At 53.1% G+C, this 27647-nt stretch overlaps 1 protein-coding gene across 10 annotated transcripts in view; it reads right to left on the reverse strand.

Moving 5' to 3' along the window:
* LOC102454400 (SLAM family member 9-like) overlaps nt 1-27647 on the reverse strand; it is a 66862-nt gene that overhangs the window by 26297 nt on the left and 12918 nt on the right. For 5 of the 10 annotated variants that reach the window (XR_012897535.1, XM_075908339.1, XM_075908338.1 and 2 more), the window contains 7 exons: nt 15805-16131; nt 13570-13848; nt 9005-9058; nt 7938-8054; nt 6685-6723; nt 3363-3415; nt 2082-2159 (listed from right to left, as the gene is read on the reverse strand). Coding sequence is in view for 7 of the 10 variants with exons in the window: in XM_075908339.1 (XP_075764454.1) it covers nt 2082-2159; nt 3363-3415; nt 6685-6723; nt 7938-8054; nt 9005-9058; nt 13570-13848; nt 15805-16131 (947 nt within the window). In the remaining 3 variants the exon portion in view is untranslated. Of the gene's footprint in view, nt 1-2081; nt 2160-3362; nt 3416-4241; nt 5574-6684; nt 6724-7937; nt 8055-9004; nt 9059-13569; nt 13849-15804; nt 16132-17042; nt 17138-27647 lie in introns of those variants that run through there. The other 5 variants (XR_012897536.1, XM_075908343.1, XM_075908342.1 and 2 more) reach the window with 4 other exon arrangements.

The following is a 27647-nucleotide window of genomic DNA, read 5'->3' on the forward strand; positions in this document are numbered from 1 at the left end:
GAACACAGACACGGCTCTCGTTAGCACCCCCCCCCCAGCCGGAACACGGACACAGCTCTCATTAGCACCCCCCCAGCCGGAACACAGACACGGCTCTCGTTAGCACCCCCCCCCCCAGCCGGAACACGGACACAGCTCTCGTTAGCACCCCCCCCAGCCGGAACACGGACACGGCTCTCGTTAGCACCCCCCCAGCCGGAACACGGACACGGCTCTCGTTAGCACCCCCCCAGCCAGAACACGGACATGGCTCTCGTTAGCACCCCCCCCCAGCCAGAACATGGACACGGCTCTCATTATCACACCCCCCCCCCAGCCGGAACACGGACATGGCTCTCGTTAGCACCCCCCAGCCAGAACACGGACACGGCTCTCGTTAGCACCCCCCCAGCCAGAACATGGACATGGCTCTCGTTAGCACCCCCCCAGCCAGAACATGGACATGGCTCTCATTATCACACCCCCCCCCAGCCGGAACACGGACATGGCTCTCGTTAGCACCCCCCCAGCCAGAACACGGACACGGCTCTCGTTAGCACCCCCCCAGCCAGAACATGGACATGGCTCTCGTTAGCACCCCCCCAGCCAGAACATGGACATGGCTCTCATTATCACACCCCCCCCCAGCCGGAACACGGACATGGCTCTCGTTAGCACCCCCCCAGCCAGAACACGGACACGGCTCTCGTTAGCACCCCCCCAGCCAGAACACGGACACGGCTCTCGTTAGCACCCCCCCAGCCAGAACATGGACATGGCTCTCGTTAGCACCCCCCCAGCCAGAACATGGACATGGCTCTCATTATCACACCCCCCCCCAGCCGGAACACGGACATGGCTCTCGTTAGCACCCCCCCAGCCAGAACACGGACACGGCTCTCGTTAGCACCCCCCCAGCCAGAACATGGACATGGCTCTCGTTAGCACCCCCCCAGCCAGAACACGGACACGGCTCTCGTTAGCACCCCCCCAGCCAGAACATGGACATGGCTCTCGTTAGCACCCCCCCAGCCAGAACACGGACACGGCTCTCGTTAGCACCCCCCCAGCCAGAACACGGACACGGCTCTCGTTAGCACCCCCCCAGCCAGAACATGGACATGGCTCTCGTTAGCACCCCCCCCCCCCAGCCAGAACACGGACACGGCTCTCGTTAGCGCACCCCCCCGGCCAGAACACAGACACGGCTCTCGTTAGCACCCCCCCCCCAGCCAGAACACAGACACGGCTCTCGTTAGCACCCCACCCAAGTTAGACCCGCTAGCCTGTGGCTTGTGTGTGGCTGTAGCCTGAAGATAGCCAGGGCTTGGTTCTCCATGGCCCTTGGCACCATCCCCCCAGAGCAGAGCGCTCCTCTATCAGCCCAGAAAGGGCAGGACAATGGAGAATTGGGACCAGGGAATCAGGCTTGGGCAGCCACCCAGGAGAGATTCCAGTGCTGCCAGCTGATTAGCAGTGACCACAGCCAACACCACGTGTTTCTGCTGGTGGTGCACATCCACACAAGCCTAGGTGCATGTAACAAAATGTATTCTGCACATGGATGGAAAAGCTTTGAGGGAACCTTGCTCACTAGTCCCACTTGTGCACCTCACTAGTGGCTGATCTGGAGGCAGAAAGAGGGTCCAGGAAGCCTCCAGCCAAACTTCCCAGGAGAATCTCCCTGGGCTGTCACTATAGTACCCACAGCCCGTCGCGTACGGTGATGCTGGGGGAGGACTGGGAGGAGCAGCTGGTGGCTGGGTACTGTGAGCTCCCACTATCTGGGGCCCTGGGGCTGCGGTGGGGTTGGCTCTTCCCAGGCCAGATCCCAGAGCATTAAGGGAGGGCAAAGTCTCCTTTCCCCATCTCGCTGCACAGTCAGGCTCAGCACAGGACGTGGCTCATTCTTGCATCCAGGCCCCTGCTGTTCAGACCATTGTCATATTGCCCTGGACTCAGCGCACATCCAGCCGTGGGCCCGCTGTACAGGGGCAGTGTTCTCAGGGCCCCCAGCTCAGTGACCACAGCACGTCACTCCGCCAGCCCGGCAACGCAAGGCCAGGCCAAGAAATAGGCAAGAAACAGCGTCCAGCTCCTACCTGGCTTGGGAGATGGACCGTGGAATAAATCGTTTTTGTCGTTTCCTCCGTGGTCTGTGGACCCCTGTTCTGCATCCCCTAAATAGACAGACCCCCCCACAGCATCCATTACTGGGCTGGACACAGCTTTGTGGTAGTTGAGGGAAGTGGCTTTAAACAACTCTACAGAGCCATGTGCCCGGCACGCACCAAAGGGGCAAATCAGACCAGGGCCGTGGTCACACTGGAGCTCGGTGAAACTTTTTTGGCAAATGGTGTCTTTGCTCAAAATGCCTTTCTGGGGCACGGCAGCTCCCTGCAAATCGGGATTCAGTTCAGCCACTAGTCTGGGCAGACCACGAGGTGGGACCCTTCCAAATCCAGACAGTTGGTTTGAACCATCTATTCGGACACCTTCCCTTCCGCCACTTTGAAACCCAGCCTTGGCGATTTTGTTTGTTTTGAACCTACAATCCATTTCTCAATGCAGCGGGTGTTCTATAGGGCCGGAGGCAAAAACATCTGAAATGCTCCAACATGGCTGGGGGGAGGAGGGAGCAGTGGGCAGAGGAATGAAAAAAACTAATTTCAGGTCAAAAGAAACATTTTTCTTTGGGGAATCCCTTCTGCAAAAATGTAGCTTCAGTTCCGGTGTTGGGGGGATGTTTTGGGTCAGCTCCTGAACTGACCCCTCAGCTCTACTGATACTTCACATCCGAAAGGCTCCCTGGCTGCAAGAGCTTCTGGAATGGACCCTGGGCCTGGGATTCCACCCAGTCCCGTGGGGGGCGGTTCTGTGGGTCAGGGCCCTTGCAGCTAGAACAAGGGCAAAGGCTCAGAACAGCTGCCCAGTCCCTCTGAGCGGAGTCGCCACTTACCCTGTCAACCGAGAACAGACCTCAAAACATTTCTAGCTGTTCCCAAGCCCTTCTCCCCCCCCCCCCGCCAGGAGACCCCTCCTGTTTCTGCTAGCCCCACCTGTCCCTAGAGTGGGGACAGTGCCTGGTAAATCCACAACAATGACACCCACCAGTGTTTCCTATAAACTGAGCGCTTGGGAGGACACCCAGGAGAGAATTAAATGCTGCTCAGTTGATTAGCAGAGCGCCCACAGTCAGTAGCAGGTGTTTCTACTGGCGGTGCACATCTTCCCACCTCGGTGCACCAAACAAAATTTAATCTGCACATGGCTGGAACAAATTAGAGGTAACACTGGCATCAACCCTCCTTGGCCACTCTTTTAGCTAAACTGCCCCAATCCCGAAAATGGTTTCACCACAAGGGAGACTTAGGTGAACTCACCAACGGGAAATTACCAACTTTGGCGTAAATAGTTTGGTTTTCTCCTTCAGCCCCTGCAATGACAAGAATGTGAAAAGTCAGTGACTGGAACAGATCCTGCTGCCGGCGGAGGCAGGGAAGGAGAGGGGAGGGGACAGTGGCATTGTGACACAGGGCTCAGCCTTCATGCCTGCGGTAGGGTAACATCAGAGGGCTGGGGAAGACAAGCCCTCTCCTCTCACCCAGGGAATGACAGGACAGCTGATGGCAGGCAGCCTGCTAGTTCTGATTCATGGTCGTTGAACTTATTTTCAGCTCCTGCGCTAACTTGCCATTGGGAAGCTGCTGCTTGCTGCTAACATGTGGCCATGAGCTGTGCGAGGGAGCCCAGTGCCGTGCTGCTATGAAATATTAAACAGCTGCCATGCTCCCCTCCAGAGGTGGCTGCATTACAATGATAGGCGACAAAAATCTCTCTAAATATTGTCCATCATTTTGTGAATATTTTGGGATACTGAGGGATGAAAACTAAGTGACTGAAGAATGCATAAGAGGTGTGTGGAACTTGGTTTTAGTAAAAGAAAAGAATTTTAAATTGTTAATTTAGCAGCCCTAAAATATTGGCAAGTGGGGGAGGGGGTAGATTTTTTTAACAAGGGAAAAATATGCACATTTCTTCACTTCTTTCCCATTTTTGTGAAACTTAAAAAAGTTATTTAGAATCTTCACGCTTTTGTAGACACTTAAAAATTTTCAACACTACACTTGCTTCAAAATAGGGAGAAATGTCAAAACCAAACACCTATTTTGTGTGTGTGAATTTTTTAAAATCAAGATTTGAGAAATTGCTCCCAGCTCTCAGATACAACTCTCCATTTACTGGTAAAACCACAGACTTACAATTAAACCAAACTAGCAGAGGTCACAGGGGCCGTGTCTACCCTACTGACAAGATCGAAGTGGCCGCAGTCGATCTTCCGAGGTTTGAATAAGCAGATCTAGTGAAGACACATTAATTTGAACTGAGAGGGGGCTCCCGTCAATGCCGGTCGTCCTGTTCCTATAAGGAGTAAGGGGAGTTGAAGAGAGAGTTTGCACCCTCTGACTCCCCGCAGTGTGGATGGTGCCAAAAGTCAAGTTAAGATACTTCGACTTAAGCTATGCAATTAACGTGGCTGAAGTTGTGTCTCTCAATTCCAACTTATCTCCTGGTGTAGACCAGGGAAGGGATCTGCCAGATCCCAACCACTGCTTCCGAGAGGGCTTGGATCTCCACATTAAAACATCCCCAACCACAAACAGCAGACCAGGTGCTGCTCCATTAGTGTAGCTTTTATTTCAGACGAAGGAAAAACAACAAAGCGCAAATATGAAGTCTCCATGGGAGAAAGAGGAGAACACAGCGGTTCATTTGGTAACAAGTCCAGTCAGAACAGTCTAATTCTCCTGTGGCTTCCACATTGTGTGGCTGACAAACAACCCAAACTTAGTTATCACAACCCAAGTCCATCGCAGAGAGTCTTTGGTATATGGCCTCGCTTCAGGAAAGTGCTTAACACACTTAGCTAGCTTTAATAGCAATAATACATAGCTCTTATCTAGAGCGTTTCACAGCACACTACTAAGGAGGCCTTTATCCCCATTTTACAGAAGGGAAAACTGAGGCTCAGAGCGGTCCCCTAGAAGACTTGTGGCAGAGCTGGTAGCAGAACTCTGATCTCCTGAGTCCTAGTCAGGGCACTGCCCACTGGGTAACACTGCCTGTCAAATCTGGCTTTAATGCCCATAAGCTGCACTGGGGCTTAAGTGGGTGCTTAAGTGCTCTCCTGAATATCGATACTTTCCCAGAGTGGGACAACTGCTTATGAACCAGCAGCACCCCTCATGCTTCATCTCTTCTCGTTTCTGCATACGTCTTTAAACTGGTCAATATCCTTCTGCCGTTTTCTTTGTTCTTGTGGGATCTTTTGCTGTTGCGGCATTTGCATGAAATTTCTGTTCAAAGCTACAAGTCACATGCTCCCAGATTTGGGTTGGATTCATTAAGCCGGAGCCTTTCCACTTCCCTGTAAGGGTCCATTCCACCTTTCTGTTTTTCTTCCCTTTCACCAGGACATCTCCCCCTGCTCCTTCACTTCCTCAGGGCTCCTTGTCATCTGACAGTCCCATTCTCATGGCTGCATCTTGGTCCTTCCCGGAGGTGAAGAGCAAAAGAGGGTTTTTCATGCCCCGCTGCCTTTTTGTTCCAGATTTAAAGAAAACAACAGACAAAGGAAGAACAAATGTAAAGTTGCCAGGAGAGGGAGCGAGAGCCCAGTGTGTGTGTGACTGGCCCTGCCACGTTCTGCATCTGAGCAGAAACACCTGCCTCAGGGCTGCCTGCACCACAGCCTTCCCGGGCTCGTCCTGGGCAACCAAACCTGCCTAATTTGCCTCCCCAGGCAAGACGATCTCTGGCTTTTGGCCACCTACAGTGGTTTGTATACGTGTCCCTCTGCCCCTGCCAGCCACTCAGCTCGCAACCTCGCCCCTCTCCTCCAATGAGCGACGCTGGGGGGGTGGGAGGTGGGGCTGAGGGACGGCAGCGTGAGGAGCCACTGGCAGGGGAAGGAGGGTCCCAAGGTCAATGCCACGGGGGGGGGGGGAGGCAGTTCAAAGGGATGATTCAAAGGGGCCCAGGGCTCCCAGCTGCCAAGGTGACTGGGGCCCCTGGCCCTTTAAATCACCGTCGGAGTCCCATGCCGGGCGCTCTGTGTGGCTGTGAGGAGACTGACAGCCTCAGCCCCGCCCCTTCCACCTGAGGCCCCGCCCCTTCCAGGAACATGGAGCCCCCCCCCCCCTCTTCACCCTTTGCCCAGGAGCTGAATGAGCAAGCGGCTCACTGGAGGGTGGGGTGGGGGGGCTGAGTGTGTGGATGGGATTGGATGGAGAACCAGCCAGAGGGGGTGTGGTCTCATAGAACTCACGCCCCGCCCCTTGTGTGAGGATGGGACAATTGACATGGCAAAGGGCTGGGGACGGAGAACATTGACCCCTGCTCACCCTTCCCCTCCCTGTTCAGCCCCCGTGTGGCACTGCTGCATGCTGAGGCAGCCCCGCGATGCACTGGGCAGCGACACGGAACCCGGAGCCTTCGTGGGGGGGATTCTGCCTGGCGCAGGAGACCAGAAACCTGAGACTGGGATGGGGTTTCCCTGGGGCTGGGTGTGTGCAGTGCCCAGCACCAAAGGGGAAGGGGCTGAAAACCAGACTGGAAAGCCAATGACCATGGGTGGGGGGGGGGGGGGAAGGACCAAGGAGAGGGTGCAGCCAGGCAGGACAACGGGACACGAGAGACTCTCACCTGCGCTGCCAGGAGCTCCTGGAGTGAGGGTCTGCTTGTCTGCAATGGAAGGAAACGACGGGGACAGGATTAGACGCGCACAGATCAAACCGAGAGCCAAACAGCTTCGCAGTCTCTGGTCTGCAACCGTCTGCCCAGCCGGAGTCCTCCCGGCCCAGCCATGACCTCTCCGCCCCCACTGCTTCACCCCAAGGGAAGGACAGGGTGGGGAGAAATGAAGAGGGGGCCCTGCTGCTCTTTGCTGACCTCCCACTGGTGTTCTCTCTAATTTGTTCCACCTATGTGTGGAATAAATTTTGTTCTGTGCACCAAAGCAAGTCCATATGTGCACCACCTATGGAAACCCCTGCGATTGGTGGGAGGCCACTGTGGGCATCCTGTAAATAAGCTGGGCAGCACCTGACTCTCACCTGGGTGGCTGCCCAAGCGCTCAGTGTACTGGGAATGCTGCCTCCACCCAATGTGAATCCACACAGACAGACTGGGGGGTGGAGTCCCTGCCATGACTGCCAAGTCTGGGAAAGGATTTGGGGAGATCCTGGCCCACCGAAAGGGGGTGGAACTGGCCCCGAGAACCCCCAGGCCAGTGTGCACTGGAAGAAGGACTCTGCATCTGCCTGGCCCGGCTCAGCAGAGCGCGGCTCAGATGGGTGGCTGGCGGGTGCGGTGCTGGGGCGCGTCTCAGGGCGATAGGGAGCAACAAGGAACAGCCCTGAGGCTGCGCTAACGTACAGCCGGGGACACGGGGAGCAGCCGAAATGCAGCTGGCCTCCGGCCTGGCAATCAGGCCCACTGCAGAGGCACAAGGCATCGTGGAATGGGGGGAGGGGGAGACCAGAGAGTCCGACTGTCCCACAGCCTGGATCAAGACGCCTGCCCATGCTCATCGGAGCCCAGCCCTGCCCGTCCTCTCCAGCGACGGGCCCTCCGGGCTGCCCCTCAGAGAGCTGTTCTCCCCACAGCCAGGGGTGACCCGCCACCCTTCTCTGCAGCGGCCAGTGGAGTTAAAGGGGGGGAGGGGGGTTGCAAGATGCCAGCCCCAACCCCTGGCTTTCTAAATCTGCCTGGATCCAAGTGTGCGCCTGTCGGGGGCTGGGGCTTCGCAGATACAATCCAGCCTTTCCGCTGGCTCAGCTCCTGGGACCTGCAGAGGGGGCTGGGCGTGACCTCGTGGGACCCCTCCCCCCGCACTGCTGTGACTGACGCCTCCGGCGCTATGGCAGCTACTGGTCCAGCCCAGGGAACAAACTCACCTCTTCTCCTCTTCCGCTGGTACAGCACACCCCCCACAGCAGCACCAGCACAAACAACAACTATCAAAACGATAACTCCAGCGCTCAGACCGCTGTCGCCGGATTGTGCTGAGCTTGCTGAAAAGAGAGGATAAATGGCTCCATGAGGGTGAAGAAAGGGCCCTGCGATGTAACCGCAAAGCACATTCCTCTGCCCTACAACAGGAGGCCCGTATGGGCTGCAGCCTCCCAAGAACCACCGGTCATTTGCCTTTCCTGCCACTATAGCTGTGTCCTGCCTCAGTACTGAGTGTGGCAAAGAACCCTCCGTCTGCCATGCTGCCCACTACAGGCTCCATGTTTCCTTGTGCTCCCCCATCTGTACCCAGCTCATGTCTGACCTCAGCGGAGCTGGGGCCATCTTCTTTGGTTCAGTGTTTGCACGGCACACTGGGGTCCCCGCTCATGACGGGCTCCTAAGTGTTACAGTAATATACACGACGCATTGGGATCAATGAGCACTCTAATTTTTACCCCTCGTCTATGGAATACATTTTGATCTGTGCACCAAAGCATGTGCAGATGTGCAGCACCAGTACAAACACCTGCTGCCAGCTGCGGGCGCTCCGCTGATCAGCTGGGCAACATTTGATTCTTTCCTGGCTCACTGCCCAAGTGCTCAGCTTACTGATTATTATCGTTTGGCTACTCCCTGGGTTTACAGTGAAGGGAAAATGAGAATGAGGGCCCTCATTCTCACCAGCTCAATGTCCAATATTGCCAGCCTCAAATGGTCAAAAATCATGGGATTCAAAGTAGGAATAAATTTGATTTTCCTTCTGTTTATTGTGCCCATAAGGATCCAAAACCACATGGACTAGAAACCTTGGTTTCTCCCTCCTCCTGCAAAAGCTGCGAGCCTCATGCTGTCCCCTGACTCCTGGAGCTGGGGCTTGAAGAAAAGCACCAAAGAGCACAGTGAAATTGGGAGAGTTGGTGGCAGTGGGTAGGGCCCCTCCCCCAGACACCTCCCCCAGATGGTCCTTAGCCGACCACTACAAGCAGACAAGACGGCAGGAGTGGCTCACCAGTGCCGGTGGTTGTTGTGGGTGCTGATGTCATGTGGTACAGTGGCGTTGTTGCTATGTATGTGATAAGAGAATGGGGACAAGGGAGTCAATGATCTGGAAAAACTCCATGTTCCCAAAACAGACCCGATGCCAAGGAACTGCATGTGTGCACGCAACCAGTGCTATCCCTTGTGTGCCCACCCTCCGTCCGTCCATCCCTTCTCCGCCCTATGCCCCACTGTGGGGCACCAGCCAGTGGGAGGGAACTGAACGGGCAAGTCTATTTCCCCTGGATTTTGGCTAGAGGAGAAGCTGGGGTTAGAGTCAGTCTTTTCCCCTGGGGGGAAGGGCCACTGGGGTCTCGTCTTCCTTTTCCCACCTACCCTGGTCCTACTGGTCCTGGGAGGTGGGCGGGATCTGCAGTGACCAGTTGGGTTAAACAGGGGGAGGGGAGGTTTGCAAGGTACCAACCCCTTCCCCTGGCTTTTTGAGCAACTTTTCATGATGGATCACGTTCCCTGCTTGGACTACATCTCCCAAGATGCACCACAGCCAAGCCAGCTCAATCAGAGGGGAAGCCATGGTGCGTCAGGGGAGATGCAGTCCAGGCAATGAAAATGGTGCGCAGGAGACAATGGGGCCACGGAGCACACAAACTAAAACTCCTTTGAGGTACCACAGCACCGAAGGCAGATGTAGTTTAACACTGAACTTTCTAGAAACAAAATGTTTCATTTCGATTTTCCTAACAGAAAAGTCAATTTTTTGTCAAAATCAAACATTTTCTGCACAAATTTCAATTTTAGCAGCAACTGCATTTTCAGTCAACATTTTGAGGATGGATTCATGAGCAGCTTTACCAAGTATCACTAAAAAATGCCAGTGGGGATATTGATGACCCACCCAGAACGTAAAACTGCCAGAAATGTTCCATGGTTTGAATCTCAACATTTCTAGCCTTGACTCAAGAAGATTTCCATAATCTTTGATAAGCATCTGACCTACAGGATCCTGTGCTCATCCCATACTGAGCCTTCCAGTTCTGCAAGGTTCAGCCGCTGCCAACTGGAGAGATTGTTGTTGTTTTCTTTTTTAGCTCTCCAATAAAGAAGCTCTCATATAGCTCTGCATCAGTTCTCAGCATAATGTTCTTCTTGCTCCCATGTAACACAAGCAGGGCATCAAACTGTCACTGTTACGACTATTATCATCTTCCTTTACAGACAGTGAGATTAGAGGGCTCCACAGCATCTACTCGAGCCTGGGAGAAGAGGGACCCCTCACTCCGTCCAGGACAGTAGAGACTACTCCTTCTGATTTTAGGAACAGGCCTGGAATCTGTCTTCCTCCTTCCTGAAACCCTCTGGCATAAAGCAGCTCCAGTATAGTCCCAGATCTAACTTGTTTCCAGTTAGGGTTACCAGGTAGGTTTAGAAAAAATACCGAACGCACTTGATTGGGGGGGGGGGGGGGGCGGCGCGGCTGGCTGCGGGAGATGGAGGGGGTGGGGGGGCCGAGCCGGCGGGCGGGGAGTCAGGGCAGCACGGCTGGCCCGGGAAGATGGGGGAGGGGTCAGGGGCAGCACGGCTGGCCAGGGGAGATCGGGAGGAGGAGAACCGGCTGGCAGGAAGCAGGGGTGGCCGGAAGCGGGTGGAGGGCAGCGGAGCTGGTCAGGAAGGGATGTGGAAAGCGGGGGGAGGCGCGAGACTGACCCGGGCACATGCAGATCCCAGGGGCGCTGTCAGTCCCGTGCACAGTCCGGAGAAGCGCGAGTGAGTCTGGCTGCGGCTCCACCATGCTCTCAGGAGCAGGGACAGAGTTTCTCCTCCTCTCCAAGGTGTCAGACGCAGCCAGGGCTCCCAGCACCGATCGCGCCCCTTCCCAGCAACTCACCCCGCCCCTGCCAGGCTTCTGTCCGGCGCCCTGCCAGAAATCCAGGAAATACCGGACATTGCACATGTTCGGTATTTTCTGGATTTTTTTTTACCGGTCAGAGGGCCCAAAAACCGGACTGTCCAGTAGAATACGGGACACCTGGCAACCCAAAATTCTGCATAAAAAATCAGATGCATATACAAAGCATCACAGCGCAGCAGGAAGGAGGAAGTGAGATTATCTCTTGTTGCCAGTATCAGTGAATGTATTAACGTACACATGCAGCTAGGGAGCTGCCTTGGTGACTTTTTGGCCATATGATGATACAGGCATATCATGAGAGTTCTCGGAATAACCCCTTTGAACTGAATACTTGTAAATACTATCATGCTCATGTCTCATGTTTTCCCTAAAACCCTGCGATGGAATTAATGAGAGTTTGTAATGTGTGAGTAAAACTGAGTAAAGACTTTTAAGATCTGGTTTTATGTAAACTAATAAATGGTTAAGCAGCGAGGAGTCCTGTGGCACCTTATAGACTAACTGAAGTGTAGGAGCATAAGCTTTTGTGGGCGAAGACCCACTTCGTCAGATGCATGTAGTGGAAATTTCCAGAGGCAGGAATAAATATGCAGGCCAGGATCAGGCTGGAGATGACGAGGTGGATCCAATCAAGGAGGATGAGGCCCACTTCTAGCAGCTGATTTGGAGGTGTTTAAACAAAGACTGAATGGCTCGCTAACTACAAAAGCAGCTTCTGCTCTCTTGGAATTCACACCTCTCTTGGAATTCACACCTCCACACCCTGCCTCTGGAAATTTCCACTACATGCATCTGACAAAGTGGGTCTTTGCCCACGAAAGCTTATGCTCCTACACTTCAGTTAGTCTATAAGGTGCCACAGGACTCCTCGCCGCTTGTGCAGATTCAGACTAACACGGCTACCCCTCTGATACTTAATAAATGGTTTGAATAAAATAAGACTTGATTTTATGTTTAATCTAAAACTCGAATTTAACTTGGAACTTGTTTTGTATAAAGATGTTGCGTTGCCATAAAAAACCAGCCATATTTTCTGCAGACTCTACACTTCCTTTTTCTTTGGAAACAGAAGTTCTGAAATAGCACAATCAACGTAGTCACTATGGTAAATTTGGCCTACTCAGAGCGAGACAACGCAGGAAGTTTGGTGAGAGAGACCATAGCTCCTGACATTTTCTGGTTTGAATAACTGAAGAAAGAGGTTTGGATACTTTCAGGGAAAGGCCTAGTGAGCTCCTTCAACTGTGGGATTACATCCCAGTGCATAGCCCCTTTGAAGTTTTGTATGGAAGCAAGGATCTGATTGTAGAATCAAGGCTTGGAATTGATTTAGCCAGCTGTAGCTTCATCTCCACTCAAGACGCTTTATAGGGCCAGTTAAAAAGTATCCATCTAAACTGGCTTTTAGTGGATAATAGGGTTTTTGACAAAATTAAGTTTATGGCAACAAGTGTCTGCTTTCCACTGACATTTTTTATTCCCCCCTCCCCCAAATCAGAGGCAGAAAACAGGAGGAAAAAAAGTCAGTTGTCAGAAAAAAAAGGAAATATTTTGGCCCGAATCCTGAAATAGTTTAACTTGGAAATGCTGCCACTATGCTTATAGGGGTGTGGTTTGATTGCTACATTCCCTACTCATCCTTATGGGCCTGGCTCCCCAACTTAAATGTCCACAGACATTTACCTTCCTCCCTTCCCCCCTCCCCTCCATCCCCCTTCTGTTCTGAATTTTGATTTGTCCTTTTCATATGTGTTCATTTTTTTAATGGTATCCTTTGGTATATATGGTTGTGACAATTTTCTTCCACTATTTGATCTGAGGAAGTGGGTCTGGCCCAAGAAAGCTCATCACCTAATAAACCATCTTGTTAGTCTTTAAAGTGCTACATAGTCCTGTTTTTTGTTTCAGCTGCACCAGACTAACACGGATACATTTCTACAGCTTAACTACATCTCTCAAAATGCATCATGGTCAGTGATTGCCATGATAAACAACTTCCAAGAGATTCAGAGGGGTAGCCGAGTTAGTCTGTAACAAGAGTCTTCCCAGTGGGGAGACTGTGGAACAGGAAGGCAGATGTATTCTGATCAAGGAGCTATGGAGGAGAATAGGAGCATGAAACATCTGAACTACAATTCCCATAAGGCACAGCAGCAGCAGTTCCTCATTGAGCTGTTTAGAGTTTCAGCCAAAATATTTCAGTGCTCCATTTTTTCTCCACAATTATCTACATTTTCTGCAGGTAAAAAAAAAAAAATCACATTCTGACCAGTTCTACCCCTTTAAACCATGCTACCTGCATACAAGATTATGCTTGATATTAGATAGAAACTACTGTACATTCCTGTCAGGATCAGAATTGGATCAGGATAAAATGCTGCATTTGGATTTGACAGAAATGACGTAACAAAAATCGATTCTAATTGTTTTACAGATTATTTTAAAGCACATTTTCCCAGGGTAACAAGAGTGAAATTCACTCTGAGAAGGGATCAGCCCATGGTCTATATTCCACTTGAAACCTTATACTAGGGCTTGTGTGGGATTTCACTGGGATGCAGGACTTGTACTGGTCCGTTACACAGGAGTGAATTTCACCCATAGGTGGCTAATGTCTGATTTACCTAATAGGTAAAAAGAATGTTTGTAACAAAGCAGATTGTTACCTGCACACACTTCCTTCAGGGAGATGGATTTTGAGCTGCTGCTGACGGGGTTCCTGGCCATGCAGGTAACAGAGGCGCCCTCGTCTCCCAGTCTGTGCGAGATGTGAATAGACGGCCCTGTGGAGATGACAGTGCTGGCCTCTGTCTGGTTCCAGGTGCAGTTCACGTCCTCTCCTGCCCCCTGCACGGTGCAGTTCAGGGTGATGCTACATGTCCCATTCACAGTGTTCACTGAGCCCGGCACGGGGGTGACTGTGATGTCCGACTCTGCCAGTCGTTCTGTTTGGGAGAAATAGACAAATGACAAGAATGCTGGTGGGAAGTGAAACAAGAGCAGATTCTTACAAGCGTGTGTCTGAAATCACCAGAACAGGAGAAAGCCAGGAGCTGCTATCAAATCATCCTCAAAGCTCTGGAAATGTGAAGTCCCTCTATTCCAATCCACCCCATGACAAGCGGAAATCTGTTCCTCTGAGTAGATTTTCCAGCATTTTGTCTAGTAGAGTTTAACTGTGTCCCAAGCTATGGCGCTTCCAGCATTTCTCTTGGGGGGATTGTTCCTCAGCCTTGAAGATCCATAGTAATGCTTTTATATTCATCTTAAAACAGACTTTGGTCAGCTCAGCCTATTCATTTCACCCCAGTGACGACTTCTGCTACACTAAACAAGTCCTCTCTTTAGGTGATGTTTACACTTTTTAGATTCGTGTAGACAGTCAGATGCCCCCTCGTTAGTGTTTGCAGTGTTGTTGTACAGAGCTTGAAAGAGAAAAGAAGGGTGAGCTAGTATCTTCTGTTGGCAAGAGGTATAAGCGGTCAGGCCACACAGAGCTATGCTTCAGGTCTGTCAAATGTACTCAGGGATTGACAGTAAAATACAAGGTGGGGTGTAAATGGGTCACTTCGTTTGGAATGGTCCCTTGAAATAGGTTAACCTACTTATGCTAAGCAATCTGCTCCATCCTATGAATCTCTGGCTCTGTCTACGCTGCAGTTCTTTTTCGGAAATGATACACAAATTGTGAACTGAAATGTACGTACCTTTATCTGACTCTTTTCGGAAGAGGCTTTTCTGACATTTGGCCCGTCTACACGGGGCCAAATGTGGGGAAAACCTCCTCTTTTGGAAGAGCCCTTATTCCTCATACGATGAGGCATACAGGGCTTCTGACAGAGCGTGTCTGCTCTTCCGTGAAAAATGTTGGGAGAGCAGACGCGTTCAGACATAGCCTCTGAGGGCTTCTTTACACTTAAAATACCGCAGTGGCACAGACGGGTCAGCCCTAGACTAGCTGCCAGCAACTGGCGCCCTAGGCGAACCATGCAATCGGCGCCCCCACCTCCAAACCCCTCCATGATATTGAACCACCATTTGGCGTCCCATTTAACTTGCCACCCTAGATGACCACCTAGTTTGCCTATATGGATGGGCCACCCTGGGCACAGAGGTTGTGCTTTAGTGAAGACACTGTTTCCAAGTGAGAGAGAGCGCTGAGCCTGACCCAAGACTTAACCCGGCAAGCAGCTTTGTGTCTCGTTTTCTTGTATCCACCTGTAGCTTCCTTATCATTGTTTTGGATACCACATTCCTAGTGCCAGTGGGCCATAAAGGTCCCTCCCATCCTGTATGAGGACTCAGTATTCATGCAACCTGCCTTTGAGCATTCATGCAACCTGTCCCGAGCTGATTTGGGCTTTGCAAAGCCTTATGGGTATTTCCTTAGCATGAGCAGCAGTGAACAGCATTGTGGGAAAGGCGTAATATAGTTTGGTTAATATGACTGCCTATGTGCTATGCATAATGCCATATTAATGAGGGGTGCACTGTGCCTGACATATGTGTAGTGGCTAACAGTGCAAGTGAGGATTCAGGCCAGAGAGTGGAAGTTACTCTCTGAGTGCTTCACAGTATTATCTTTGCACAGGCCCCTTGTGCTGTCTGCCCATTCATCTATTTCTAGGGTCTGATTTTCCTGCCATGTGGCTCAGCAGTGTCACATGACTTTGGTGTGTGTACTCGCTATTTGCACAGTGGAATCACAAGCCTGCAGTGCAGATCTCTTCAGGACTTGGTTCCTATTACAGAAGGGCCTCTGGCAGCACAAATAAATCCTGCCTGCAGTGTTATTATATCGAAGTTTAGTGTTCTCTGTAAATGCTCAATGTATAAGCTAGCCATTGTTGAATGTTACAATTAACAGAAACAATAATAATAAAAATCCACCCTGTACTCACTGTACACGTGCAGCGTGAAGTTTTGTCTGTGGACGGTGCCGGTGGCCGTGGTGATCTGAGCGCTGTAGGTGCCCGTGTCCTCCACCCTCAGGCCGGTGAGCTGCAGGGAGTAGTTCTGGGCAGAGACTGTCAGGCGTCCCTCGTAGGATGGGTGTGACACAATGAGAACGGGGGGGTTTCCTGCTCCCACCGTGGCTATGCTGTTAGCTGTGTTTACTGTCCAGGCAGCAGTTTTAAATTGCTCTGCTGGGACCCCCATGGGGAAAGTGACCGAGCCCCCCAGAATCCCGCTCAGCTCCATCGCGCCGGCCTCTGCTCTGGCGGGACCTGCATGTTTGAAGGGAATACAAGAAGCTTTAGGAAACAGATGGAGCATAAACCCTTCTAAGGGCAAATTTCCTCCCCCCAAGGCCTATGAAATATGCCCAAAGAGAAGCTCGGGGCAGCTAATTCCTTTCAGTTTACCACAGATGAGCCCATATAAGCCTCTGAGTATGCGCACAACTACTTACCTAACGATACAGGGCAGGATACAGGTGTAACCCCCAAGGAGATTGCTTGGATTCCCGGGGCCTTGTCTGCTGGCAGCTCAGGGAGAGGCTCTGAGTTTGCCTTGGCTCCCCCTCCCTACTATGGCCAGAGTCTGCCCCGCAACCCATGGGGAGTGAGATGCCCCCCCAGGGGGAAGGAGAGACAATTGTTGGGGGAGTCTGGAGCCAGCAGGGCAAGGGGAGGCTGGCTGTGTGGGAGCTAGTAAGCCCCAGGCCTGCATGCAGGGTTCCCCTGAGAACTGGCCTCTAGGGCCCTGAAGGCAGGATCCCTCAGCTGGGTTTGTGTCTCCCCTGTTGATTCCAGTTGTGGAGTTTGCTGGGAGGCTTCCCCCGCCAGGCTGAGTTGGCTCCGGCTCCCTGGGTGAGACAGTCACCGCATGGTCAGCTGGGCTCTAGCAGCAAGTTCAGGGCTGCTGCCTGCTGGGTGGGTCTGCATGCTGGAGGGGAGGCTGTAGTTTGAATTGTGGTGCAGTTGTGGGGTCTGCATCTTGAGCCCTGCACCCCTCCGCGGGGAGGGGAAATCCTGGGACCGAAGCAGCCTGGTTCCTGCCTGAAGAGGACCCCTGTGAGAAGAGAGCAGCCCTTTGCAGAGACGAGTCATCTCTCAGCCTGAGGTCATTCATGGAGTGTGTGAGTGCACCAATTTTTAGTTAGTAAGTCAGGGAATTTGTTTGGGGATTTTATTACCTGCAGCATATTAAACTGTGGAGGGATTTACCAGCTTCTCCCATTTGTGAGTCCTTTGGGCTGTACTGGACCTAGTCAGCTCCACTGCTAAACCACTGCAGAGAAGGATTGTGTGGTCAACAGTCATCAAGGGCCCCAACAAAGTACGCGTACCAACGGGACACTAACCTCACAGTTGCTGGGCACCGGTGACCCTAAAAATAGTGTTTTACCCTGTTCTGTTATAATTGTCTCCTGTTTAATATAATTGTGTTTATTATAGTGTATGTGTTTGTGCTATTTTCTGGGAGTCTCCAACTATCTGGCAAATATGTGGGGATTATCCTGGGCTAGAATTTTCCTCCCAAGCTGCCCTGGTGACCCTGCTAGGAAGGAGTGAGGGGGGTGGAGGCACCGCCAAGTACATCAATCAGAAAGAATAAAATTGAGTGGGTGGCGGGATCCAGAAGAACCCAGACCTACCCATCCAAACCTGAAAGGAGATTGGCTTTAAAAGAAGGTAACCAGGTGGAGAGGGGGCGCTACACAGGACTAGGACTTAACTCATCCCCAACCACCTGCACAAGGTTCTCTTGCCAGTCCCCCTGTCTGCAACACATCTGAGCACTCGGGCCTGAATATTTTCTACAGACCAGTCCCTAAATTAGCCGCCCCCAAATCATGTAGGGCATCATAGGCCAGAACTGACAGTTTGCACCTGGAAACAAATTAGAAATCAGAGAACACTAGAACTGGAAGGGAACTTGAGAGGTCATCAGTCCAGTCTAGGGATTAACTGATTAACCGATAAGCAAAAGTGTATAGGTCAATGCTACAGACTACAGTCATTTTCCCCTCGCACTTGCCAGTACGTTTTTTAGCAGCCTGGGTCTGGAACCTACCCCTGCTGCGGCTCTGCATTTAAAGTGCATTAGGAGCCGGCCGGGCAGGCAGCCCTGCTCAGTTCTGGCTTGTGCCAAACCTGGGAGCTCACACCCTCCCTCCCCCCAGACAGGGGCTGCTACCAACCCACACTGCTGTCTCTGTATCAGAGGCAGCAGCAAAGGGCAACAGGCAGCTGGTCCACAAGGGGAGCTGGGTTTTAAATTGGCGCCCTACATGAACCAGCTCCTGCCTGGTACCCCACATGATACACAGGCAGCACCGCAGAGTGGCAGGGGGCTCTTTGGAGAGGGGCTGGAGCACACTGGCTGCTGGCCCCGTCCCCGGGGGCGATAGACTAGTCGAGTAACCAATAAGGATTCACAAGGTTACTCGACTATTCAATTAACCGAGATCTAACATCCCTAGTCCAGTCCCCTCACCTCATGGCAGGACCTAGCACTGTCTAGACCAGTGTTTCTCAACCAGGGGTACATCTATCCTTCGGGGTACGTGAGAGAAGTCTGGGGGGTACAGCAACACTAGTGAAATTTGCCGAAAAATGTCTGGGATTTTGCCCTGCAGAGGGGACTGGGGAGGGGGCAGCGCCACATGCCTGCCAAATTGAATGTTTGGAGCCAATTGCCTGGATGTTAACAGCCATCTGTGCATGCGCCCCAGCCCTGGTGGGAAAAGCGTATGTCTGTGGCAGCGGCTTCAGTGAGACCCAGGGCGGGTTTGGGTGGGGAGAAAAATCACTGCCCGGCCCCCCCTCCTAGTTGGTTTCCTCTCCAGCAGCCTCCCTGGGCTGCTCCAACAGGCAGGGTGGCGGAACCTGGAGATGCGCATTACCCCCACTCCCGCCAGCAGCTCAGTGCAACGCATCCCCATCGCCCCTTCCCCTGGCGCTGCGGAGAGGCGCTAAACGGCGGTGAAGTGGCACAATAAGCTTTGCTCCAAAGGACCCCCTCAGATCAGTGGTGAAGTGAGGGAGGGTGGGAGGGCACGTGCCCCCAGTTGCCACACTAGGGGGTTGCCAGGCTGGGGGAGCACACAGCCCCATGTGGCAAGCCCGGCACTGATGGGCCACTTGCTCCCTGCAGACAAGCCGCCGAGGCCGGGCTGGGCAGCAGGAATGGGCACTTCAAAGGTAGGGTTACCATACATCTGGTGCCTGGCTCGAGGGGAGGGGAGGGGATTGGATTAGAGTGGGGGGACTGGGAGGATTTATAATTTTTTTTAAAAGGTGTATTTTATAAAAATAAAGGTTGAGAAACACTGGTCTAGACCATCCCTGACAGGTGTCTGTCCAACCTGCTCTGAAATATCTCCAGAGATGGAGATTCCACAACCCCCCAGGCAATTTATTCCAGGGTTTAACCCCCCTGACAGGCAGGAAGTTTTTCCTAATGTCCAACCTGAACCTCCCTTGCTGCAGTTTAAGCCCTTTGCCTCTTGTCCTGTCCTCAGAGGCCAAGGAGAACAATTTTTCTCCCTCTTCTTTGTGACACCCTTTTCAATACTTGAAAACTGCTAGCATGTCCCCTCTCCGTCTTCTCTTTTCCAAACTAAACAAGCCCAATTCTTTCCGTCTTCCTTCGTCGCTCATGTTCTCTAGACCTGTCATAATTTTTGTTGCTCCCTTCTGGACCAGCTCCAATGTCTCCACAACTTTCTTGCAATGTGGTGCCCAGAACTGGACACAGTACAGGCAGTCCCCGAGTTACGCGGATCCGACTTATGTCGGAGCCGCACTTACGAACGGGGCTTTCTTGCCCCGGAGCTCGCAGGCAGCGGGACCGCCCAGAGCGCAGCGATCCCGCCTCCTCGACCTCCAGGGCGAGAAAAGCTGCTCCGGGTGCCCCTGGTCTGCTGGGGACCGTCTCCAGAAGACCAGGGACACCCGGAGCAAAGCCGGGGAGGCGGAGGGGTCCCGCGCCTCTGAGGCTTTGCTCCGGGTGTCCCTGGTCTGCTGGAGACGGTCCCTAGCAGACCAGGGGCACCGGGAGCAAAGCGGCAGCAGCGGCGGAGTCCCGCGCCTCTGAGGCTTTGCCAGAGCAAAACCTCAGAGGCGTGGGACCCCTCTGCCTCCCCGGCTTTGCTCCTGGTCTGCTGGAGACAGTCCCCAGCAGACCAGAGGCACCGGGAGCAAAGTGGCAGCGGCTGAAACTGACCAGTGGCTGGCTACAGGAAGCCCTTGCCCCGGGCTTCCTGGAATCAGCCGCTGATCAGTTTCAGCAGCAGCTGACTTGGGGATGCCTGGGGTTCTTAAGTTGAATCTGTATGTAAGTCAGAACTGGCATCCAGATTCAGCCGCTGTTGAAACTGATCAGTTTCAGCAGCGGCTGAATCTGGACGCCAGTTCCGACTTACATACAGATTCAACTTAAGAACAAACCTACAGTCCCTATCTTGTACGTAACCCGGGGACTGCCTGTACTCTAATAGTACTCAGCGCAGATCAGAGCAGAAGAATAACTTCTCGTGTCTTGCGCACAACACTCCTGTTAATGCAGCCCAGAATCACGATTGTGTTAGTTACCCCACTTTGTGAGTCTGACACGACACAACAGTTGGGGCTCATAAACACACACACAAAACAGGTAGAAAGGGAAAAGAAGAGGTCAAAGTGACATGGCCACTAGAGTTGATGAAACATTAGATGACTAGTTTATTTGCCAAACACTGCAGTTGCAGGTTGACTGCAACTATTCACCTCTAGTTCGCAGGGGTTTTTAGACTGAACTGAAACACTCAAAATGTTTTGGCTATGGCAAAATGAAAAAAATTGTGTTAACTTTCAGGAGCTTTCTTGATAAGCTTCAACCCAGTGACTAGGGCACTTGGCTGGGATGTGAAAGATCCAAGCTAAGCTCTCTGCTCCCATGACTATTTTATTAGCTATACAGAATGGGCCAGCTTCAAGAGGTTAAAATGAAACAGTTTCCCACCAGAATATCCACTAGCCCAGTGGCTAGTGCATGTAGTAAGTTGAGGGTCAGTAACATAGAATCATAGAATAATAGGACTGGAAGGGACCTCGAGAGGTCATCGAGTCCAGCCCCCCGCCCTCAAGGCAGGACCAAGCTCCATCTACACCATCCCTGACAGATGTCTATCTAACCTGTTCTTAAATATCTCCAGAGAGGGAGATTCCACCACCTCCCTTGGCAATTTATTCCAATATTTGACCACCCTGACAGTTAGGAATTTTTTCCTAATGTCCAATCTAAACCTCTCCTGCTGCACTTTAAGCCCATTACTCCTTGTCCTGTCCTCAGAAACCAAGAGGAACAAATTTTCTCCTTCCTCCTTGTGACACCCTTTTAGATATTTGAAAACCGCTATCATGTCCCCCCTTAATCTTCTTTTTTCCAAACTAAACAAGCCCAGTTCATGAAGCCTAGCTTCATAGGTCATGTTCTCTAGACCTTTAATCATTCTTGTCACTCTTCTCTGTACCCTTTCCAATTTCTCCACATCTTTCTTGAAATGTGGCGCCCAGAACTGGACACAGTACTCCAGCTGAGGCCTAACTAGTGCAGAGTAGAGCGGCAGAATGACTTCACGAGTTTTGCTTACAACACACCTGTTGATACAACCTAGAATCATATTTGCTTTTTTTGCAACAGCATCACACTGTTGACTCATATTCAACTTGTGGTCCACTATGACCCCTAGATCCCTTTCTGCCATGCTCCTTCCTAGACAGTCGCTTCCCATCTTGTATGTATGGAACTGATTGTTCCTTCCTAAGTGGAGCACTTTGCATTTCTCTTTATTAAACCTCATCCTGTTTACCTCTGACCATTTCTCTAACTTGCTAAGGTCATTTTGAATTATGTCCCTATCCTCCAAAGAAGTCGCAACCCCACCCAGTTTGGTATCATCTGCAACATGGAGTCAGCAGGCCTGAAGAAAGGCCTGTAACATGAAAACAGCAACAGGCCTGCAATCTAGTGAGCAAGACTTTGGTTCAATAACATGGCAGCCAGGATAGAGGCCCTCTTGATAATTGCGTAAGTGAGGTGGAGCATGGCAGGACATAGAGAGGCATGGGGCACAGATTGTGAGCCAGAGGGGAGTAGCGGAACATCTCCATAAGAAACGTCTTAGTACCAACGACTCCCCAAAAACGAATGTACATACTGACCGAGGTTCAGGACTGGGTTGAAGTTGACAGCATTCAGGATAGTAAGTAAGCTCCCCTTCTGTGAGGTGAGGGGTAGTAACTAGATAACAGAGGGTGGCAACCTGGTACGTAAGAAGCGATGTGAGTTGATTGTCCATGTCTATAAAAAGGCACCGCAAAGGGCGATTGCTGACAGAACCGGGGGGAGGGGGGTTGCTATGTTGTGCACTTCTATGTGTCGGTGCATTGCCAATGCTTGCAGCATGCACAGTGGCTTAGCAGTGAGATTTTCTGCTGACAACTGTTAATGCCTGGCATTTGGCAATAAACCTGCTGGGGTTATTTCAGCCTTGCCTGATTTGTTGTTTCCAGGGGCTCTCAGAAGTCTGCTGTGTTGACTCAAGTGCATGGGGTTTAACGCACACACATGCCTGCATGCAGCCGAACATTTATCATCGCCGATGGAGTACAGAACCTGTCAGGAACCCATCGGGACAACCCCAAAACCCTGACTGGGGCTACGTTGCTGCCAGTGAGTGCAGGGGGCCAGACCCCCACTGCCAGCACTGCCCCTCTGGCCCCCTAGCCCCCAGCTGTGTCACTCAGGGGAAGAGGTGTGGGGACAGAGCAGGCACAGAGCCTGGGACACACGACGGAGGTTGTCCCAGCCCTTCCCCGGGCTGGGGGGGGGGTCACATTCTCCAGTCACCCTGCGGGGCTGGACAAGAAACGTCTCCTCCTGCAGGTTCACTACCTGGCTGTCAGAGGTCCCAGCCCAGCAAGGGGCGAGCCAGGCACAGCCCTGCCCCAGCCCCGTGTAGTAGTCACAGCCCTGCAGCGGGTGGGCGGGCCCAGGGGAACCGGAGGCCAGGGCCAGTTTCCCTTGGCCAGGCTGGCTGTGGGGGGGAGGCCCGTCTCAGCATGCTAAGTGCTTCGGACCAGATTCGGATCCCTCGCTTGGTACCACCTGACAGGCCTGGGCGGTGGGTGATGGTAGGACGGGGGGAGGCAAGGCCACAGCCCTGCCCTTTCTGCTCAGGACAAACCTCTGCAGGAGCCAAGCCGCCCCTCACAGCACTGCGAGGAGTTGGGGGCGCAGGTGCAGCCTGCCCGACCCTGGAGCACAGGGAGGCGGGTGCTTGGGGGCAGACGCACTCCACCAAGCCGCCCCCCACAGCACTGCGAGGAGTTGGGGGCGCGGGTGCAGCCTGCCCAACCCTGGAGCACAGGGAGGGCGGGTGCTTGGGGGCAGCCGCACTCCACCCCCCATGCACCTACAGCAGGTGTTGTGGAGCAGAGTGTGGGCGGGGCCAGGCTGGCAGTTTGGGAAGGCAAAGCCCCCCCCGCCTAGCGCACCCTCCCCCCTCCCGCTGGCAGTCCCGAGCCATTCTCACGGCTTAGAAAACATCATGGGAGCTGAACACGGAGCCGTCCAGGCCTAGGAGCCCAGGGACAGGTTCCTACTTCTGAGGAGGCCCCTGAGGTGAGCAGCACCCAGAGCCCTCACCCGAAAGCCCCCTTCCATCCCAGCCTGCCTGGGGCCAACAGGGCATTTATCAGCTGCCTGGAGCCCCCAGGGCCCTTTTCACCCAGTTTCCCAGGTTCGATAGGGTCCCTTTCCCCAGCTGCAAACTGGACACCTGGCAACCTGTTCAGCTCCCTGCAAAGCTGCTCCTGAGTTACAGCAGCCTCAGGGCGCGGAGTCAGGTGCTTGCTGCACAGGGAAGTGGCTCCGGGAAGTGATTCTCTGTTCTTCCTCCTCGCCGACTCACAGCCCTGCCACACGTCTGTGCGCAGCTATGGAGCCTGACCGGAGACCCGTGGCCATGGCGATGCGCCAGGGATTGGGGATGAAAGGCAGAGTTCTGCCCTGTGCTGGGCCAGCTGTTCAAAGCAGCACTGGGCTGCCTGCTTACGAGCTGCAGTGCGAGGACTGAGCCTCGTGGCCACGTGTCCAAATGAGCATTAATACTGCCCAGGCCACTGCTGGTGTCCAGAGTCCCAGGACTGAATAATAAAGGGGACTGGACACATCTCAGACTCCTGAACGGGCTCCCGCCAGGTCAGCATCCAGGCAGATGGAGAAGTTTGCACCACCATGGCCTGTGATACACCCACCAGATGAGGACCTGGGTCTCCAGGACTGTCAGTTTGGTGCCTTTCACCAGCCTGCAATTCATCAAGGGTTGAGCCCTGAAGTCCCCCACACTCCCTGGCGGGATGTCCCTGGGAGCTTCAAGGAGCTGCGGGGCTTGGAGGTTACCCTCCCTAAATTAGTCAGTGTCTTTGGTAGTAAAGACAATGCAGTCTCCAGCACTGTCATAGACTCACATGTGCCCTTGGGCAAGTCATTTAATCTTTGACTCAGTGCCACTACCTGTAAAAATGGGGCTAATGACCCTGCCTTTGGACTGTAAAACCTGCAGGGCAGGGCCTGCCTCTTGCTGCATGCATGTGCAGGCCTAGCACAAGGGGGCCCTGCTCTCCTTTGGACTAGTCCGGGTTTTTTTCTCTGACACTCGTTCCTCCTGCCTTGCGAGCACCTAATTCAGGACTGTGGCACTGCAAGGGCCAGGAAAAGCGGATAAAAATAGTGGAAGAAGGTGACTAAAAACCTACTGGTACCATTAAGGTCAATTGAAGGTTTTTTGTTGACTTCCATGGGAGCCGATGACAGAGGGGGGAGGCAAAGGAAGCACTTGCCCTGGGGCCTAGAGATTCAAAGGCTGGAGCCTGGGGGCCCTTTGAATTGCCACAGGAGTGCCGGAGTGCCATGCTGGGTGGCTGAAAGGACTGGACAGGGGTACGCCGTGGTCTGGGCAGCACTAAGGGCTGACTGCCCTTGGCTCCACCCCTTCTGTTCTCAGCCCCGCCCCTTCTGGAGGAGGAGCTGCCCCCCCCTCCCCTTACCCGAGGTCCCAGCAATGCTGTTGGCCGGCTGGAGTCGGGAGATGGTGACTTGAGCCAAGAGTTACCATGGGCCATCGGGAGTCAGTCATCGTACCCCACGGGGTCAGGGCCGGTGCTCGCAGGACAGCCTCAGGCCCCTGAGTTTCTTTCTGGCACCGCGACGGTGACTCACCAGCACAAGAGGATGGCCGTGCAGCGATGGGCAGGCCCTGTGCCCTGGCGTGATGTCATGGTGGGAGGGTTGTCACAGGGCAGTGAGGCAGCAGGAGGCTGGTTTCAACATTCGAGACCCGTAGGCGGTTAATGGAGCCAGGTTTCCTGTGAAGTGCCTTGACGGAGCATCTCCCCCAGAGAGTCTGCAGAGTGTGCAGCCAAGAGCCCCACTTCACCTCTCAGGGCCTCTCGCAGCGCCCAGGGGCCTCGCTGCCCTGACACCGACAGAGCTTCGCTGATCTGGCCCTGGCTGTGCTAAGCCACCTCACCCTCCACGCCCGTCAATGGCAGCACGAGTGCTAGACCGTGGGACCGTGCGGGTGGGAAGCAGAAAACGGGGTGCCAAGAACCGAGGTGGCTGTGAACCCTCGCAGTCAAATATGTTCCGTTGTGGTTCCGCGGCCAGGCAGGGGAACGTTTTTGGGTCGGGGGCCACTGACCCTCAGACACAGCAGCTGGGGCCACCACAAGTGAGAAAGCCCCTCACTGGCAGGGCCCCTGACTGAGGAGGAGGAAGACTCTCCCCACGTTCTCCACGCACACCAGAGCCTGGGGGGGGGAGCAGACTTGTAGATTTGAGCACCAGCGCGGGCTCCCCAGTGCTGGGGGGGGGGAGCCCCGAGTCTTGGGGCCAGACCCAGGCAAGCTGGGGGCCACACCCAGCCCACAGGCCTTAGGTTCCCCACCCCTGGTTAACACTGTTCTCTAGAACGTCACTGTTCAGGCCTCTTAGGGTATGTCTACACTACAAAGTTAGTTCGAATTAACGTTGTAGTGTAGACATACCCTCAGCTCTTAGGAATGGCAGAGACAGAGCAGAGATGAGACTGACCCAATTGCCGCCTCTGTGAGCGTTCATCTCCGCTGGGCGGGGGGCTCCGTTTCTCGTGAAATTGCCTCACAGTTTCTGAGAATTCGTGGTGTGAAGGGAGAGGGAACTGGGCAGGAAACAGAGAAGCTGGTACAGAGCAGATGTCCCTGGCTGCAGCTCGGTTGCAGCACTGCCGGTTGGTGCCAGCCGATAAGCTGACCGAGTTCCTTCCAGCACAGAAGCTATGAGGAAACTACGAAGTGTGGTATGAAACCTACGGTTTACACCAGCCTCCGAACCCAGAGACTGACAGAGAGTAAAGGAGACCCCAGTATTTAGAAAGGCTCCGGAGGTGATCCGGAAAGGGAAATCCAGCCTCACCGATCTATTACAATTCTTCGATGAAGGGCCAACCCACAAGGGGGATCCAGAGGCCACAGGGACCTTGGCCTTTCAGAACGCCTTTGACAAGGTCCTTACCAACCCCGTAAGCAGTCGTGGGATGGGAGAAGAAGGAACGTCCTCTCCTGGATCAGTAACTGGTTAGAAGACACAGAGGAGTCGCCGTGTTGGTCTGTAACTTTAAAAACAACCAGTAGTCCTGTAGCACCTCAGGGTACGTCTACACCGCAGAGCAGATTGAAGCTGCTGCTGTTGATCTTCCAGGGCCCGAATTAGCAGGTCTAGTGAAGACGGCTAATTCGAAATGAGAGGGGACTCCGGTCAATGCCGGTAGCCCTGCTCCCACGAGGAGTAAGGGAAGCCAAAGAAACAGTGTGCTCCCTTCGACTTGCTGCAGTGTAGACAGCACCACAAGTCGAGTTAGGTGTTGCAGCTGCTCAGCTAACAGTAGCTGAAGTTGTGTGTCTTAATTCGACTTTATCCCGTAGTGTAGACATATCCTAAGGGGGAACCCTCACAATAAATAACAGATGAAGAAGGGAGAGAGGAAGAACAAAAATACCTGCCAATTGTAGTGCCAGTGCTAATGAGGCTAGCAGAGTGGGCTGAACACGTCCCAAACCGAGCTTTTGATGTCAGTTGGGTGTTGAATAGTGAAGACAGAAATACTAAGGGTGGGAATAAATAGTTTTCAGCAAGGAGAGCGGTGAATAGCGGTGTGGGATCTCTCCTGGGACTAGTGCTGTGGTCAGCATGTTCATACATGATCTGGAAAAGTGGTGGGGAAAGAGAGGTGGAAACATTTTCAGACAATACAAAATTATTCAAGGTGCTTAAATCCAAAGCAGGCTCGAAGCAAGGATCTCGCTAAACTGAGCAATGAAAATGGCAGGTGAATCGCAGCCAATGGGGGCTGTACTTGCCAAGGGGAGGTAAACGAACCATGGCACTCCCTGTAGGGAAGAGAGCCAAAGAGAGCCGCCTTCCCAAATTGGTGGGAGCTAGGCTGGCAGAAGAATTCTTCCACTAGTTGACCTAACTACAGCATTTAGGGCATGAAACTGTTCATAGCCCAGAACGACAGCTAGTTCAACCTAAGTGTTAGTGTAGACCAGTCCCTGCCTCAAAGACCTTACAATAGAATCACAGAATCATAGAGCAGGAAGAGACCTCAGGAGGTCATCAAGTCCAGCCCCCTGCCCAAGACACGACCAATACTAACTAAATCAACCCAGCCAGGGCTTTGTCAAGCCGAGACTTAAAAACCTCTAGGGAT

Source organism: Pelodiscus sinensis, chromosome 24, assembly GCF_049634645.1.
Source record: "Pelodiscus sinensis isolate JC-2024 chromosome 24, ASM4963464v1, whole genome shotgun sequence".
NCBI classification, from domain to species: Eukaryota; Metazoa; Chordata; order Testudines; family Trionychidae; genus Pelodiscus; species Pelodiscus sinensis.